This window comes from Xiphophorus maculatus, chromosome 9 (assembly GCF_002775205.1).
Source record: "Xiphophorus maculatus strain JP 163 A chromosome 9, X_maculatus-5.0-male, whole genome shotgun sequence".
NCBI classification, from domain to species: domain Eukaryota; kingdom Metazoa; phylum Chordata; class Actinopteri; order Cyprinodontiformes; family Poeciliidae; genus Xiphophorus; species Xiphophorus maculatus.
In genome coordinates, this window is record NC_036451.1 from 3,325,522 (window position 1) to 3,345,033 (window position 19,512).

A 19,512-nucleotide genomic window follows, 5' to 3' on the forward strand; every position below is an offset into this window, starting at 1 on the left:
AAACGCTTCGACTGAACAGAGCGCAGCTCAGAGGGGGGAGGAGGAGAATGATGGGAGCGACTTTTTCTTCCATTTATATGACCCATATCCTACAGTAGACCTAGGAATCATCCTGCCTCATTCTTGTTCTCGAGGTTTTTTTTTTCTCCGTCAAGATGTCCGCCTCGGCGATATTCATCCTCGACCTGAAGGGAAAGGTAAGTTTTGGGCGACTTGTTGGTGGGGAAGTTGACATTAACAGCGCGGCACCTGCAATACGAGGACTATTTAAACTAAAGGAAGCGCCTTTGCTGAAGTATATATTTTTATTTCACCGTGCTTGTTTCTACTGCATTTAGAAAATTTCCGGCATAGTTGTGTTTCAAGAGAGTAAGTTAGTGAATTAAGGTTAAATGGGTTGTAACACTGACATAAAACAGGAAGAGAAAGCCAACTCGCCAAACTCGTTTATCGATGCTGAGTGTACACAGAGAGCTTGTTCTTGTGCAGCGATGCAGCCCTTATTATATGTGATGTGTCCTATTTCAAAGTTTGGAACTTATCTCTTGGAGCTATTGTTTCTTTTAATTGCAACTGATCCCTTTGAAAAGTGTTTCAACGTGCATGAAAATATAGAATTTAGGCTTTTACACATAATTTAGTCATTAGAAAATATCTTTCCACTGGATCAAGGATTTAATCTCTCGTTTTCTTTTGTATTGCTTTCCTTGTCTCTAAAAGTCCTATTTAATTGTCTAATTTTTGTTCCCATTGATGTTTTGCACATGTTTTCTTGTTTGATAGTTAACAAGAACTTCAAAACATTTATAAAATGTGATTTGCTTATTTTTGCAGCAGATAGGCTGAGGGTGTGCATAGTGTACTGAACTCCACCCTACTCTGGTTTGATCAGTAGGTTTGCAAAATTAATAAAATTTTATGTCTCAGGTTGTTTACGCAAACTTAATCCTAGACTCACTTAATTTTGACTCTCAACATGCCAATGAGATTTAACACAACTTGGGAGCCACTGCCTTGAAACGTTTAGATCCGTCTGCGTTCCAACACACTTCAATCACATGAATGACTGAAATAGCCTCTGCAGAAATTAGCCCATTAGATTCAGGTCAGTTGGAGCAGGGATCCATGTAAAAGTTGCTACAGTGACTTTTGCAGGATTTGGTGATTGCTGATCTAAACAAAGTTTGTACAATTTAAGCAGAAAACTGATCAGTTAGCATCAGCTCTACGCTATTTGTCCTAGATTTCTACTTGTACTCTGTACTTTGGTAAGCAATAAGGACATAGAGGAAAGCAATGTTCTCCTTTTTTATAATAATAATTTCTTATTTAGGGTCCATTGTTTAGCTATTCTTTCTTTAATCAGTAGAATACAGGGTAATTAGGTCTAATTCATGTCTATGAACTGACAGGGACAAAAAAAGAGTCAAAGGTTAGTGCCAAACACTCAACGGGTCAAATCATGAGCTGAACCCCCCCCCCCCCAAAAAAGCTATAGCTTCAAAGAAAGTCAGTGAGGAGAGAATTTCGGTTTGCAGTGTGGATATTTAGTCTCTGTGACAAGGAAACGAAAACTTCCTGGATTTCCTGTGAGAACAGTTTTTTTCTCTTTTCGATTGTGTCCTTATAAACCTTTCTAAAACCTTTATAAACGCCCTCATACCATAAATCTCTGTGTGTAGGGTGGTTGTTCAAGCTGTAAACACAGGAGGAATAAGAGCACGTCATTGGCCGAGGTCCACCTGGATATGGAGAGATGTGTCAAGCCCTAAAATGTTATATTGATTTTTGTCTGCTGCTGTTTATTTTGTTAGAATATATATTTTTTTGTTTTTTTAAGTATATTTTAAGTATTTTAAATATTTTAAGTTTTGTTCACTTTAATGCTCTGAAATCTCTTACTTACTTTTAGTGTAATCTACGTAGTATTTAGTCTAAGCTATGTATTTGTTTTTAATTGTTTTGACTTCTATGCATATTTTAGACCCGTATTTCATATTTCCTTTTAATTTGAACTAACTTACAAAAAAATGTCTAAGAATAGGAACAAAAATGTCTGCAGCATGCTGGGATTGTTTGGTCAGCACTGTAAACCCGGCACTGTGTCTTAAAGTCACACTGCCCAAAGAAAACCTGCGGAGCTTAACTTTGAGAGCAATAATGTTCATATTTGTGGCTTTTTTCCTTGATTTTATGTGAATTCATTTCTTTGACATATGCCATTCACATGCTGAGGAGGTAGTAACAAAGAGAGAGAAGTAAAACATGCAGGATGCCAGACTTTGAGGACTGACTTTGGACACCTCTACACTGTAACATCAGACATTGATTGGTGAACTTTGCAATTAAAGTCAGATGTTGATAGCCTAGAAACTCACTGTTTTTCTTTATATTTTTTGTTTTACCAATATCCCAGAAATTTTTATGGTCAGTGAAAGAAAATGAAAAAAAAACTGCATTGGGTGTATATATTTTCAGGTTTTGATTGGACCAAAGCATCTGATTATATTAGTGTTGGTTTTGTCCAGGACATCCTTGTAAATGAGATTGTAAATCTCAAAAGACCCATTACAAATAAGCAAATACAAATATTACAAACTAACCTGTGGGATCCTGACATATCTGACATTTACAGACCTAATGATTGATCCAAAATCTGCATGTCAATTTGATTGATGATTAATCAGTCCTGGAGTCACTACAAGGGCAACAAAAGGAATTGCTGAATAGCCTTTTCTGCTTGACAACAATGCCCATCAGGGAGAAAGATCCATCCTTCATAGCCTGGGTGCCTGATTGTACAGATTAAAGGTTTCTTTTTCCCTCTTGCAATCTACTTATCTCTGCCCCCAGGCTACTTAGCAGTGCTTCACCTTCCATCCTCACTGTGCCTCTGGCAATGTCCTGATCAGACAAGTTTCTAAATTTTAGTGCTCATAGAGCAAATGTGCATTGTAGTTGTAATTAAAAGTGTAATTAGCTAGAGTAAAAGGTTGAATTCTAAATGAGTAAACTATTTACATAGTTTACAAGACATTACAAAAAAACAGTCAAGCACAACCTGCCCATTTCAGCTTTCAGACATTCCTTAAAATGCACAAGAAGGCAGAAGCCAATCTCCACATCTGCCCTTTATCCCTCCACCATAACGCCATCCCCTTTCCACCCTAACCTCCTGGGCACCAGCCTGAACATGGATAGCTTCTGGGACTCACTGATGTACCAAAATGTCAAGCTATTACAATCATCACAGCATCAACTGTTCCTAGAGCTTCACAATAGAATTTTTCTATACAGTAATTCACTTGAGCTCAAGTTTAGGGTTATTGTGAGCATTTAGATGTCTCCAGCAGACAAACGTGGTCATATAGTAAGTGTAAAATAACTAAAGGAGTTAGATACTTGGATTCAAAAATGCAAGCTGAGAAGTTTAAGTTTATTGATTCCTCAATATATGATGTTTCAAATTTGTGATGCTTTCGTTTTTAGTCACAATGCTTGTTTTTTTTTGTGGTTTTTTTGGATGGAAATGCCAAGCTGCTGGTCGATTCCAACTAAAAATCCCAAATGGATCCTGGGGTGATTTCAAAATTGGTTATTGCCATAGGGCTCACAGGATATGCCTTTATTACTACAGAGATGTCTTGACATTTTTCCATCCTTTCATTTTTCTGTCAAATGCTAAATTAAACCCAGACTCAGCCCTTCAGACATCCCACATTTTGTGTAGCCTGATTCATCTGGTCACATGAATCAGTTTCAAAGGTTATAACATTTAGTAAATTCACAGGGATTAGGAACTACATCCATCAATGGGCAGCTAAAATTCACAAATATTTGAGACTTCTTCTAAACACGCTTAAAACTGTCTATTTTATCAGTTCAAACACCAAAGATATTTTAATGGGCACAGTTTTAGCAATACTACAGAAGATATAATCTACAGATTTAATTATTTCTGCTCTTAAATAAGCAGAAATAAGGAAAATGAATGGAGTTTCTGTATTGACTGCTTTGCAAATCCCAGCCAATGGGCTCTTTGCACCTGCCGCGCTGACGTCACAACCGCATGCGCAAATGCGGCTCTCTTTTTTCCACTTTGAGTTACCATGACAGCTAGAAAAGACAAAGTCTTATTTCAGATGGGCTTTTAAGGTTTCATGGATTTCCAAACAGTCCTGAATTAAAAAGATGATGGCTTGTAAATAATCGTGGCTACCAGTTAAAGCTAACGCCGCACAGCAAAGTTTACAGCCTTCACTTCACTCCGGATCAACTTCTTCAGCCTAAAGAAGAAGGTAAAGGAGCCCCCTGTGTTATTTCCATGGAATCACTTCTGTATTTAGCCTGAAAGAGAGTTTATGGGAACTAGAGAGCAGACCAGAGCCAGACAGCAGAGCAACTGACCCGCCTGTACACACTGCTGTAAACACCGTCCTGCTTCACAAGAAACATGCAAAACTAATAAAGCGAAGTAACACGGAGACCTTAAGGAACACGGCCATATTTTTCTAAAAGCAACAACTCTGAACCGTCAGCTGAACTAGAACTTCGACACTAGAGCTGCTCTACTGTTAAGCTAGTTAAGCTGTTAAGCTGGGCTTGTTGTGCTTCAGAAGCAAAAAACCCGAACCGTAAAATCCCCGTTACTTGGTCTCTGACACTGACGACAATAAACACACGTAATATACTTGAAAACAAGGTAAAAACATTGTCCGTTAATGAATGATGAAAAATGTTTAGATACTTAAATAGCACATTTTTACAAGAAAAATGTCTAGCATAAGCTAAAGCTAATGTTAGCCACAAAGTTTAAAGAAAGTAAAACTCACCTTCATATCTGTGTATAACAAGGCGTACATCTTAAAACCGTTCTCCAGCTTACTTGTCGGGGCTTCGGATCGATGTACATCATTAATTGTTACCTTGGACAAGCCCTGCAAACACCCAGTGTAAAATGCCTTTTTCAATAGATCGGAAAAGATTGAGCCGCTTTTCCCCGAACGCGGAAGCTGAGGTGCAAAGAGCCCATAGCATTCAAGTAGCATTGCTTATTGCTATTTCAGCTTCCAAAGCAGCATTTGATTTAATATTTTCAAAAACCTGCAATAGTGGGTGAATTTTCTGCTAATAAATTGGAGCTGCAATCCACAGAAAAATCTGCAAATCATGAGTAGGTGCTCCACTGTAATTCCTCTGGACAACTACTGGCTGCTCCAAACTTAATGTTGGCTTTTTCCAAAAATGCATCACTTTAACGTAATTATTTCCAAATATTGGTATAGTAAAACCACAAAGAAGCAGTTTTGGTCAGAATACTTAAAGTAGGACAAAAAGTAGTAAAATTTGTTTCCAGACAACAATGATAGTAGTTTGCATGTTAACATACTCCCAATTGCTAAACAATGGAGCTGTCAGTGTCACTTTGAGCTGGAATCTCAGATTGGGATAAAAATGAGGCATTATGACCATTTCTGTTGTTAAATAGTTTCTATTGACCAAGGAACTGTGTGGCATTATATCTGAATTTCTTAGGGGTCTAGTAGCCCTTTCATAAGCAAACTACATTTTCTGTCAACAGCTCTTTAGCTTATCTCATAATCACCCTGGTATTGGAGTGACTCAGTGAGATTTATACTGTGATTTATGTTGCAAAGTGTTGATGGGTGATCCAAACTGACATTAGATTTGCTGAGATTTTTTTTTTGTCTAGTTTGCCTTTGGGTCAAACACTCCAGTGAGGGTTTTCTGGTCCCTATTTGTCTTTGAGGTCAGTAGTGAGTGGATTGTATTGATTTCACATTCTGGACACAGCCACCCATTGTTGTGTGTGTCCCTGCCCCAAATTTCCTCTAAATGCTATTTTTCCCTCCCTTCCCTCTCTTTTAGGTTATCTACAGTTTTAGATACACGTGATTTAATAAAAATGCAGTTTTGAGTACACCTTAGACTTGTTTAGTTTAGGATTGTTTTTCCATTTGAGGAATGTAAACCCAGGTATAAATAAATAATACTCAAAACTGCATGATATTGTCCTTTTTAATTAGACACTCATACAAACTAACACACAACGGTGACGTCTTCCTCATCTTAAAGTCACATTTAGGATATTTTGCACCAGGTTACATTCTTCTCTGCACAGCTAACAAGAAAGAAGCCTGACACTTTCATTTTCTGTCACTGTAGAATCAAATGATTAATACCTCTCCAGAGTATGAAGTTGTTTGGTAAATGACAGTTGTGTACTTTTCAATGTACAGCAGGGAAATGGGTGATAAGGGAAACTTGTCAAAGCTCATTATGAGCCCTGAGAGCTTTATATACATTATTAATCAATCTCCCAGTTTTTAAAACGCAGATTAACTAGACAATGTAGCATGGAGCCAATATTTCCAGTATGTAATGTTCCAGTATTTATTTTTTTATCCCATTGCAATGCATGTCAACTGCTTTAAAATAGTAACTCTATCCAAAATCTCTTTGTAGTAGAATGATCTGTGATAGCAGTGACTCCAGAACGACTGAAGCTGAATACTTTAGAGAAAGAATGTCTTGTTGTTTTCTATTAGTTTGGTTTCAGAACTTCAAAGTGAATCTCTACACACTGGCAGTATTCAGCATTGCAGTTTTTTGATGCAACAACCTGTCCATATGTCATTCTTTTTCTCCTCTGACCTTTGAACTGCTCACTCTGCGGTTTCCATCTTTCTTCACAGTACCTGAGCATCGGCCTATCCACAGCCTCGGATTACTTGGCTGGAATTTCCTTTTTATATCTTATTTCCTTCTCCCTTTGTACCTGGCCATGTGTGACCTCTCCACAACAAAGTTTCTATTAAAGACAGAGGAGAGTTGTGTGTCTGTCTTTGTGCGTGTTGGTGTGTGCATGTGTGTGAGAGAAAGATACAGACCCCCAAAGCAGAGGAATTTTTATTTCTTAATCTCCTTCCATGGTCCACAACAGTGTTTCCCAACCCTGGTCCTGGAGGCTCACTGCCCTGCATGTTTTGGATGCTTCCCTGCTTTAACACACCTGATTCTAAGGACTGCAGTTCAGGAAAAGCCCGTTAATCAACTCTCAATTGAAATCAGGTGTGCTGATGCAGGGAAACACCTAAAACATCCAGGCCGGTGTGCCCTGAGGACCAGGGTTAGGAAACATTAATCTGGAAAGTTATTTTCTTACGCTACGTCCACACAACAGGTCTTGATACTCAGTTTCAATTTTGATTCTCAGATTTTGCTGTTTATGTTGTTTTGCATAGTCGTTCATACTACTAATTAAATATGACCTCAATCAGACATTTGTGTAAATGATTTACGACCCCAAATTTTAATTCAGTTCATTTGTTACTGATTATGTACCACTGACAATTATATTGTTACTAATGTTCTAACAAGGTACCATGAATTTGCATTCTTGTTATTATTATGGTTTTGCTATAAATATATTTTTAAACTGTCCTGGCCTATCTCCTTTAAACATGGACCTTTATGAGATTTTCACAGTGTAACTGGTTAAATATAATGACAATTTATTGGTCATTTTATTTGATACATATACTGTGACAAAAATGGGAAGCGCCTGCTAAACCAAGTAGCTGTTTTTAAGTGCTTATTCCTCATGTTATTGTACCATTTTGCTCTTAAAGTACCATAACACTTAAAAAGCTGATATTATCTAATTAGCCAGGATTTCTGACCTTTTAGCCAGCATGCTGTCTGCTGCCTTGAGCTAGTCAACTGTGGTTTGAAAATAATGTAGCATGGGCAAAAAAACATGTTTTCCTAACTAGAATAATGGGCGGTTGTTTTTGTGCTCATACTGCAGCGTGACAAATCAGTCTTAATCTTAAACTTAATTTGTTTAAATCAGGATACTACTTGTAGAGCTGCTGAAAATCCAGCTGTGCTGAAATTTAGTCATTGAGATGTCATTTCTTTGGTAAATATACTTTTTAACTTAAACGTCTGATGCATGCTGTGCATGGCAAGATTCTGTATTCTTTTCATATCAAGATTTTCCTTTGAATCCTGTCTGTTGGAGCTCAGGCATGGAAAAGGCTCCAACAGCTTTTGGTTTGATTTTCATTAAGTAAATAACTTAAAGGTATGTGAACGTTGTTGGGGTTTTTCTTTTTTTAATTGTTGATCTTGAGGGAAAAGACCCAACAGCCACACACCTTCGATATACTGAGATGTTGCATGCCTGAACTTTTACCCTGTATTTTCCCATAGAAATGTACACAGCATGGTTTCTTTGAATTTTGACCCCAATCATCTTGTGAACTTTGCTGGGATCTACTCTGATTCTTATTTTAAGAAAGCCATTCATCATTCATGCTGAGATATCCATCAGTCCATTATAGCTTCAAGGAAAACGTTCAGGCATGAAACACTGTTTGCACATTTTGTTGCGAGAGAAACTGAGAAAGGATGAGTTTTTTTTCTTTTCTTTTTTGTCTTTTCTTTCAACTGTCAGCCAAAGGTTCCTGAAGCATCTTCAGACTAGAGTGCAGGTTTGGTATCTCAGCCAAAGCTATGAATCTTTAATGACTGAATGGTTGCTGCATAATATTTCCTCTCCCTCTCTGCTCTGTGTTATCTGTCCAGGTTTTGATTTGCCGTAACTACATGGGAAACATGGACATGAATGAAATTGACCACTTCATGCCCATATTGATGAAGAGGGAGGAAGATGCTGAGATGACACCGCTGGTCAGCCATGGCTCCTCACACTTCCTCTGGATCAAACACAGCAACCTTTACTGTATCCAATGCGAGTTTATTTCTGTGTGATGTTTTGTGTAAAAGGTGTCTTCACTGTGGATGTCTCAATTCACCAATGGGTGTAGTTTCTCATGAAGACTGACAATCCCACCTCAAAGTGTCAGCCCCTCCCTGTCAGTCATTTCTATTTATGATGCGGGAAAATTTTATCTTCCCAGAACAGAACCACAGGAGGCCCTGTGCTCCAGGTTTGTGTAGCCATCAGCTCCTGAGCTTCTCACTGTCTGCCTTTGCATATCATGAATCAGAGTGAGCAATGTATGATTTACTGTGCAGAATATCCTCCCCTTTTCTACTGTGAGATTATACAGTCAGTCTTCCTAGAACATTATTAATTCAGCATCATATTGCAGTTGGGAGTAACTGCTATTCCCAATGCATTGAATTACATCCTAGCTGTTCTTCAACCCTGGGTTATGTTCTTAATTGCTTTTGAATCAGATGCATTCTGGTAACTTTATATACTGTTGCATGTGCAATTTTTTAACTTCTGTTCTTCTGCAAAGGATAAGTGAAAATAATTATTTTGGGTGCAACTTTTGGATGAAAAGTGTTTTTTCTTAACAGTTTCTTCATAAGTGGTAGCAATGACAAAGAAGAATGCCAACGCTGCTCTGGTGTACTCCTTTCTTTATAGAATAGTTCAGGTGAGTCATACTTCAGCTCTTTAACTTTTCTTTAATACCAGGGAAATCCCTTTAGTGCTGTGTCATCTGCTGGGTTGGGGGTGGTCTTTCGGGACTTGGAGGCTCCTCCCCCTTTGGCAGCCAACTCCATATTCTGCCTCCATGTCTGTGCATACATCCCACAATGCATTGTGGTTGTATGTTTTGTTTTAAGTGTGCCATCTTTGTCTTTACATTTGTTATCTCCATCTCCCTGCCCAAAAGTACTCCCTATTATTACTCTCTCTCTCTCATTATCTTTATCTTTTTTATAATTGTTACAGCTTGCTCTTGTAAATTCAGTTATGCAATAGGGGTAATTTGCTACCCTGTTGTAGGGAGAATCTGCTCCTACACAGCATGACAAACTGTCACACCATGTATTTTTTTTATCTGAGCTGATGTAAAAAACTCCAACTCGTTTTTCTTTCTGCAGGTATTTAAGGAGTATTTTAAAGAGCTGGAGGAGGAAAGTATTCGTGACAACTTTGTGACAGTATATGAACTGATGGATGAAGTGATGGACTTTGGATTCCCCCAGACAACTGAGAGCAAGATCCTACAAGAGTAAGAAAAGTGATGCACAATCTGTGACTCCACTAAAGTCCTTGGATTAACCTGTTCCTTTTAACCGAGGTGATATTTTAAATATAATGACAGGCCAAAGCTGCTTTGGATTGTGTTTGGAGGGATTCTAAGTCTTTCACCGATGGGCTTCCCCACAAAATCAGTCCACTGGGCTTCCGCTGACGCTTTCAGTAGTCAACCTTTGAGATCACTAATTTGACATTATATTTACTGAGCATAAAGCAGATGTCAAAAAGCCACTATGATTAATTATTTTTATCTTTAATATGACAGATCCTCTCTACAATTCAACTGAAAACAGATGTTATTTTTAGACCTGCTGTCAATTATACAATTTAGCTGTAGGATTTTCCTAGCAGTTGCTTATCCCTTAGCATAAGCCAAAATTGCAGGGAACAAAGGGTGATTGGTTTTTTTATTTTTTTACCCAAACCCAGAATGCTTCACGTAGGGTTGAACTGCCAACGCCTGTGTTGCTGTTTTGAAATTTTTTCAAAATTAATTGGCTCTTCTTTCTCCCAGTTTAAGTTGGCATTAAAAGTGGTTTAGTGATCAAAAATTTCTTAACCAATAGGGTTTTTGTGGAAAATGGAGTGGTTTTCTGGTTTCGTGTCAAAATCATTTTGTGTTGAAATTATTGTGGTGCTCCAGTTTTTGCATAAGATAACACACCAATACATTCTGGAACCAAATTTTCAGACTAACCCAACAGCAATTCACAGCAGGAAACAAAAGGGAAGGGTAACATAATTACCAGCCTTTATAACAAGGATTTGGCAATTATATCTAACAAATGTTTCCATAGAAATGATAATTTAAACATAGGGCTGATAAGTGAATAAGGTTATATTTTTTAAGCCCCGTGAAAGCAGTAACTGCAACACTTTGTTCTAATTTCCGATCCAATTACACATGTTCAAGTGACACTTGTATTTTCCATCAGGGATAAAGAGACTTTGAGATAACTACTTTGTGGTATAATGTCAGGAAGCAGCAGAGAGGGAATTAGTGTACCTAATGAGTAGGCTTTGAGAGCCATTGGCCTAAACTGTGGTCAAAATAAAACGCAGAACGTAACCAGTGAGGAAGGTGAGAAATGCTTACACTTTGTTCCTGTGCTTTTGGTTTTAGACAGGGTTGCTTTGTCTTCTTCTACTCCCTTCTCAAAAAGGCATTTGTCTCCAGGATAAGACCCAACTTTCTGTAACATGCAGCAACTCTCTGACATTGCCTCAGTTTGCACATTATCTTCTTTGATTTTCATTAAAGAGTACAATTGTATAACTTAGCTGCTTATGTGTAACTAGTTTTGCATGTAGCTTGATGTTAAGTCTCTTGTGTACTGTGTGTGTGTTGACTGAATGATGCTGAGAATCACTCGTCTCCAATTGGCACTTACACAATGGTACCTTCAGCTGAACACACTTAAGACTCTCAGTCAGAAAAGCTCAGCTCCCTACCCTCCATGGAGACAAACACGCTCTCATCCCTGCAGACAGTAGACACACACACACACACACACGCACACCCAGACATAGACACACACACTCCGATTGTCTTTGTCTCTGGTTGTTACTTCAGTTCTTTAACCTTTTAATGACCCAGCAGCAATAAGAACGCTTACAATATTACACTGCATACTTGGCAAGAGTTATTGTGTGGGTGGGGGAAAAAGAATAAGGTGCTCATGCATAAAAATATACCTATGAATCTCGAGTGGCTTGTAAAGTAGTCATACTGAAATTATTTTCACATTTTTTGTTAGTTATAAGAGTCAATTTATTTAACTGGGGCGATGTGATGGACAAAAACACCATTGTTCATAATTGTGAAAGAGAATGACATTGATAAATGGATTTCATATTTTTATAAATACAATCTGACCAATCTAGTATACATTAAATTTATACCTCACTGAGTCCATACTTGGTAGACTTCTTTTTCTGGAATTAGTTCTGCAGTGAGTTTTAAGAGAAATGTCTCAACTTTGTCCAGTCTTCTTTGCAAAATAGCTTAAACTCAATCGGATTGGACAAATAGCATTTTTAAGATAAGATAAGATTTATTTGTCATTGTCATCAACAGATTACAACAAGATTGAGATTTGCTCCACTCAAGTTAAAATGCAGGTTATGTGTATATACATAATATACAATATACATATACATACATACATGAAAAAGATAAAGAAATAAATAGTACAAAATGAGAAATAAATACACATCAGAAGATGATTGCAGCGCCTGGAGGTGTCGCAACAGAATTTACATTTTTTAACAAAGTGATGTCAAGAGCAGAAGTTCTTATGCCTTTGAATTTAGTGCCACGATTGCCATCGGGTAAAAACTGTGTTTTAGGCGATTTGTCCTGGTTTTTATTGCTCTGTATCTCTTGCCTGATGGCAGCAGCTGGAAGAGACCATGGCCAGGGTGTGAAGAGTCATTTAAAATGTCCAAAGATTTCTTGGGGAGCCTGGAAGTGTAAATCTGTTCCATAGTGGGGAGGGGACAGCCTATGGTTCTCTTTGCTGCCCTAACAACCCTCTGGAGCACCTTCTTGTCCGTGGATGTGCTACTGCCATACCAGACACACAGACTGTACGTGAGCACACTCTCTATGGAGCAGTGATAGAAGGCCTGCAGCAGGTCTGAGGGGAGACAGTTCTCACTATTGGAAGGTGAACCTTTGCACCAATCGCATGTTTTTTTTTGCATCCTTTAAGATGTTTCTTTTTTGGACTGGTTTGTATTTAGTTCAGCCCATTATCCCATCAACTCTGACCAGCTTTCTGATGCCATCACCATATTTCACAGTGGAGTTGTCATGTTCAGGTTGATGTGCAGCATTAGTTTCCTACCTCACACTGAAGCCTTCATGTAGGACAAAAAGTTCAGTTTTAGTCTCGTCGTCATCTTCCTTCACGCTTGCTGTGTCTCCTGCTTGGCTTGTGACAAACTAGAAAAAGTCTTAAAACTTTTTTAAAATAAATGTTATTGTGATTCTTGCATAAATAACATATTAAAAGATTGTGAAACTTATGCTTGCAAAACTTATACCTGCAAACATAGCAGATTTGCCAGAAGATTTTAGTTTTTTAGAAAACTTGCTGGCCAATCAGTTTAAGTGGCCATGTTGTGGAGGGTGGGCATTTGTGCCAATTTTTTATTTTTTTTTGGCAAAACTTAGATTATTTTCAAAATTTGGGTTGTTTCAAACATCTGCTTTAAGATTCTCATTAAAACAGAACACAGACAGACCCTAATATGTCTGCTTGGCTTGTTGGTCTTAATGATGCTGTTTGTTCTCTAAGTCACGGGGTATTGATGCTTTAATGAGACACTGCATGTAAGAAATTTAGTTTTATTTGTGTATTTTATGCCTATTTTACCTTGAAAGGTCAAATATCTGCATTAATATAGTAAAACCTTGGCTTTGTTTGCATGTTTCTCCTATTGTTATGCTAATCTGTCAGCTTAGTGCCAGACGCTCTTCAAGATCCCTTCATTAGCATTTCCGAGGAGAATCAGGGCAAAATAGAAAAACATCAAAACAATTCAACATCGACCCAAACTCTCATATGTCAAAGTCTTTCATCTCTATCAGACTTTTTTGCATTTCAGCAGGCTTTTCAAGACCCTGAAGTGTGAGGAATTGGGACAGAAAACAAGGGAAAATCTCCTGCCTTAATCTGTCAATCAATCCTAAACTTGTTTGTTTTTTGTCATTTTTACTGTTGGCATTTAAACAGAACTGCACATTTGAAGTGAAAACAAGGCCTTTCACTTAGCATTTGTATTTCCTCCTTAATCTACAGAATTTGTCTTCATAGTTGACACTGGTAGCATGCTAAAAAGATTTGTCGATTTAGAGCAGCTCCAGTTGATTTTATTCTATCTGTAGTTTTAAAACACGAAAATGAAAATTTGCTCTTGAATTTGGCTTCACATGCTTCTTCAACTAGTTGCTGCTCATTGTTCAGCCTGTCCGGCTGCAGCTTTATTGTTTTGTTATTCTCTCACTGTTCTGAGCAGCATTGTGTAGACGAAAGGCACAGCCAAACAGATGTTTCCTTCAAGCCTTAGTGGAAATCAAAACAGAGCTATAAACACAGTCCTGAAACTACATAAATGAAACGCATAAAGAACTTTTCTTCAACCCTGTACCTGTACTTACTCTAAGTACATTCAAATAAAAAAAATCTTAATGTTGATCAATTCATAATGAAAGTAGATGAGTGCTTCCTTTAGGACTTAAAATCAGCTAAAGGGATAAAGGTTGCCAAAGAGAGGATTTATGCATAAAAATTGGCTTTGTATCTGCTGAATATGCAAAGCTCTATTGAATTTAAACCTTTACAAGTAACCAAGAACAAGCTTGCTTGCTATTTAATTTGCTTTAACACCTTATTTAGATGTCAACTGGTAAATACGAAGAAAAAGTTATAATCTGATTCTCAAGAGAAGTCACAAGAAAAACATTTCAGTCAACAAAGGAAAGGTGAAACTGAAAAATAAAAGTTTGGAAATTATATCTACAGTGCCCAAATGTAATTGTTTCTTAATATGGGATCTCCAACTGATCACTGAACATGTGTAGGTAACATATACATACAAAATGTTGCTCAGGAAGACTTGATATTACTGGGATTTATTTCTTTCCTTTTTTTTTTTTTACCTGATCTGCTCCTGAAGCAGATTCAGTATCCAGCAAAAGTTACCATGGTGATTCATCTCAGAAATAAGTGAACCAGTCAGAGTTTTGTGACACTAAAAACCCAGAGTTGAACTTGGAGATACCTCTCTAAGCTGCTAATCTTGCTTTGTAGTGCGTGCCTTATGGCTGATCACAGAGGGAGAGGATAGAAGACTGCTGCAGCAGCTGCCATTTTGGATCACTTTCTGTCTTGGTGTTTGAAATTAATGGAGTTTATTTAAAGGAGATCAAAGCATGAGGCTGCACAACATCTGAATCAAATCGTTTTGTGAATATTAGCCAAGTACTCTATGTAAGTTCAAGTGCAGGTCAGCAGCACCAGTTCAGAATGGTTCTAATGAGCAACTGAAGTACCGTTTGTTTTATAGAACTGTCTCTCATGCTTCAGTAAAGACATGCTGTTTGTATAAAGTGCCATTAAGTGTAAATGCAACGATTTATGACTCAGGCCCTTCTTTTGAGTATCTAATTTCTTCTACGTTCGGTTTTTCTTACACTTAAATATTATTATTAATCTATTTTAGCAGAGCATTTAAATTAAAATAAAGCAGTGGAAACAACATCAGCTTTATTGGCCAAGATTGTGAGCACAAACAAGGAAAGTAACTTTTGTTTCCAGGCGCTTACTTACACGCTACAGAAATGACATACATATATTAAAGGGGAAATGAAATAAAGATAAAGGAATGATATGCAGATGTATTTGCAGTCATTTCTTTGTGAAGATAAAAAGACCATGATTGGTGTAACATTGTGCATATATATATATATATTTTTTGGTTTCAAAGATGAGTAGCTGATTATTCTGGTCAAAATAATCATCAAAGAAACTGTTTCTGTGACGGCTGGGTTTTGAAAAGGGCATTCTGTAGCCCTGCCCAGAAAGTAACAGCTTCAACAGTTTGTGACCAGAATGTGTGGGGTCTGCAGAGATGATGCTTTCCTTTGTGCAGCCCTTGTGTCAAATTTTGACTGATTTATCTGAGATCAGACAACACCAGCAATAACGGATAAAACTGAACAGGTGTTTCTTATGGGACTAGTTATTTTACAGACACAACACTTGTATAAATAAATAAAAAAGGGCACTATCCAATATAGTGTTGGATTTAAAAACAATGTTCACGTCAATTATTGCACAATTGCCCATGTAGTGCATTTATGGCTTGTTTTCTTCCAGTGTTTACTCTTTCTTGCTCATTTCTTTTTGAGTTGCATGCTGCCACTGTGTGTTTAATTTGACATCATTAGAGCATTGAAATTGCATCAGGAGTCAAATTGAGTCCTTAATGTTCTGGTACTAATGCTTTGGGACTTCATCCATGATCCACAAGTGGAGAAAACATGCAGCAGTGGAGTACCTCCCCAGGAGCTGCCTGCCGATTGCAATTACTGAAATCGCTAATTTTTGACTAATTTTTGAGGTCAAAAGAAGCCAGAACATCTTAAACATTGCATGCCGTGCTTGTCATGGTTAAATGTAGTGCTTATGATTCAACAGTGAAGAAAGAGACTTGGCAACAATAGCCTGTATGGGAGACTTTTAAACCAACAACCGCTGCTAACAATAACAATCAATAACCTTTTGATTGTCAAAACTTCGGAAAATATTCTGTTGACCGATGAGTGGGTCACACTTTTTGGAAATTTGACATCCCATTGCACCTGCCATAAAACAAACCTTTCAGAAAAAGAACACCATACTCACAGCCATAATGGTGATTGTATGATGGTCTGGGGCTGCTTTACTGCTTTAAGACCTTGACAACCTGTTGTAATTGATGGAACAATCAACTTTGCTCTCAAACCAGAAAATGCAGAATGGAATTGGTTGTGCATTAGTTTCTGTCCGTAAGCTTATGCAGACTTGGTGAAGCACACCTGCGAGTCCATTTCTGAATAACTCAAAAAACCAAAAAGGGGGGTTTAAATGGTCTAATCAATACTGGACATAGATGCAACAAACATGTAGTTATTAAGTTTACCAGGTTACTGTCTTTTTTCACATAGGATCAGATTGGTTTGTATAGGTCTCCCCCTCTCACAACACACCTGCTTGATCTGCATTTACACAATTTATCTTTGTCTGATATTTGTATGTAAAACATTTTGTGTGGAAAACTTGAAGACATTTCTTACTGCACTCTGTGGAATAATCAGAAGTTTCACAAGCTGATAAATATATTTCACAGTTTAGAACTAACATTTTAATGTGTTTGACCCTCACCTTGCAGTGCATCATATTCTAGAAATAGAAAATGACAAACTCTGCTCTGCAGAGGAAATGAGGCCAGTAAGAAGTACAGAGTGGTGCGCAGGTGTTACTGTTACAACAGGTCTGGTCACATGTTGTTTATCTAACTGCAGCTGCTTTTTTATTCTCATGACATGTCATTATTTGTCTCTGGAGTAACAAAGGACCTCTAAAACAAATTAGCTCACTTAGGGATGACGTAATCCCTTGTGCAGCTGTTTTGCCTATAGATTACTGGATCCTTCTTAAAAAAGTTTCTAATGTTTCTAATCTTTTATTTCTAATGAATAATTTATTTACCTTTTGTTGCAGTCAATAAAGAATTTGAACAGAACATTCTGCACATCCACTTGATACTGAACTTTATGAAGACTTTAAAAATTCTAAATCATTATTGAGAGTACCTAAGTATTAAAAACTATGTGAAAGATCTGTTGATGGTATACAGTAAATAAGTTTTTTGTCCCAGAGTTAAAACTGAGAAATATTCTGTGATTTCTTTCTGATTAAACATGTCTTTATACCTGTTAAACTTAGCCCTTATGATGGTGTCTTTTTGTGGTGAATATAGTACAGAGACAACTGGGGTTTTGAGGGACTTCCTTGTCTGTGCTTTTGAAACTGAAACAGGACTAAAATAAAATACGATACAACAATTAGCCTACTGCTTAAAAGAAAACCCCAGGTTAGAATATTTCAGGAACTCAAAGTTTCAACCGATGAGTGAGAAGCAAAACAAAATGGGGAACTGAAGGCCAACGCTGGTGGCTAAACATTTACCTCTGACGTTACAATGTGGATCTGGTAATGACATGAAACCCAGCTTAACCGAGTTTTTAGTTTCACATCAGAAACCCAGATATGCTGATAGTTGTGCTTGGCAACAAGGAAACCCCTGTTGGCAAAATATGCTAATAAAGCTGACGGTTAGCGTGGGTGAAAATTTGAACAAGACCTTTTGGTGACGCAATCAGAATCAGTCGGTACCAGATCGAGTTGTATCAATCCCCTGATCATTTGACACCAGTCTGTTGAGTTACAGCTAATTGACTTACCTTTAAAAATGTGCCAAATGAGGTTTTCCTTTTGTTTATTATATTTGAGGATTTAATCTGTACATGTCGTCATATACAAAGTGTTCAAGCATGTTTTTATGCCTTAGTACTCATGACACATCTTTAGTTCAGCTCGTTTACTTTGGCAATAGTTTATAGTCAAACAAACACAAGTGCACCATTAAAATGGATTATGTAAATCTCTCTTTTCCAATTACGAGCATGAATAGAGTTCCTACTAAATAAATACAAATCTCCTTTAATTTGTTTGCTCCACAGTAGCTCATTTATTATCACCTAGAAAAACATTCCTTACAAGACAGAGTGCCTACCATTTAAGCTCACCATTTTGTTATTTTTTTTTTCCTGGAGATTGAAGTCTTTAATAAATAATAATTCATGACTGAATCATTTGTCTTTGTTCTCAAAGATATAATATCTTATTCTGCCTAAACCCTCTTAATGAGGACTTTCAGCATTATTTTTTGCTGTAATAAATTTTCTTTCACAGCTTTTCAGGTGTCAGGCTCTGCAGGATTACTGAGTGACATTGGCCACAGCAGGAGCTCTTTTAATATCTTTTCTCTGTTTTTTGTCTCTATCAGGTACATTACCCAGCAGGGGCATAAGCTGGAGGTTGGGGCACCTCGACCACCTGCCACTGTCACCAATGCTGTGTCATGGCGGTCAGAGGGCATCAAGTACAGGAAGAATGAAGTCTTCATGGATGTTATAGAGTCTGTAAATCTTCTGGTGAGACTATTTCTTACTTTGCTAGAAATCCTTAATGTGAAAAAGTCTCTACTTTTAATATAAATATTTATTTGCATATTTTATGCATTCTAACAGTGTAAAAAGAAGCTATTTGTTTGATTTTTATGTTTTTTCCATTCATTTCCTGAATGGTTTTATTAAAATAAAAAAGGGCCGTTATTGTGCGGATTAGAGTTGAAATCTGTCAAATCTCTGGCTTGTTAGTTTATCTGTTTTTCAAATATTCACCAATTTATTCACCATGTTTAATTGCAATGTTGTCTTTATTATTGTTCTGACTGTATTTCAATACTGCAGTCTTTAAACCCACCCCCATTTTGATCATGTTAAACCAAAGTTTGAACAACTTAAGACCCAACAGGGTTCAAAAGGACCCTTGAAATACAGAAAACATGTTGAATTTTTAATCTTTTTTTGTTTAACTTCAGAAAAAATTTCTTAAATTACAAGCCTTTTGTAATAAACAGTAATCATAGGACCAAAAACTAAAGCTTAACAGTAATTGTAATAAAATAAAAGCAGGTTTTGAATTACATATTTCAATTTTTTCCCGCAGTTTTTTTTTTCTGTTGCCATTAAAACAGTCTAAAATCTGGTGTTGCGATGCACAGCAGAGGCTGTAGAGGACTATTTTGTTTACTTCATGACTTACAACAACCTCCAAAGAAATGGA

At 37.2% G+C, this 19,512-nt stretch overlaps 1 protein-coding gene across 1 annotated transcript in view; it reads left to right on the forward strand.

Moving 5' to 3' along the window:
• LOC102224842 (AP-1 complex subunit mu-1-like) overlaps nt 1-19,512 on the forward strand; it is a 35,585-nt gene continuing 16,073 nt past the window's right edge. The window contains exons 1-5 of the mRNA XM_023338893.1: nt 1-197; nt 8,614-8,770; nt 9,370-9,437; nt 9,892-10,022; nt 18,671-18,818. Coding sequence (XP_023194661.1) covers nt 156-197; nt 8,614-8,770; nt 9,370-9,437; nt 9,892-10,022; nt 18,671-18,818 — 546 coding nt within the window. The 5' untranslated portion in view covers nt 1-155. The remainder of the gene's footprint in view (nt 198-8,613; nt 8,771-9,369; nt 9,438-9,891; nt 10,023-18,670; nt 18,819-19,512) is intronic.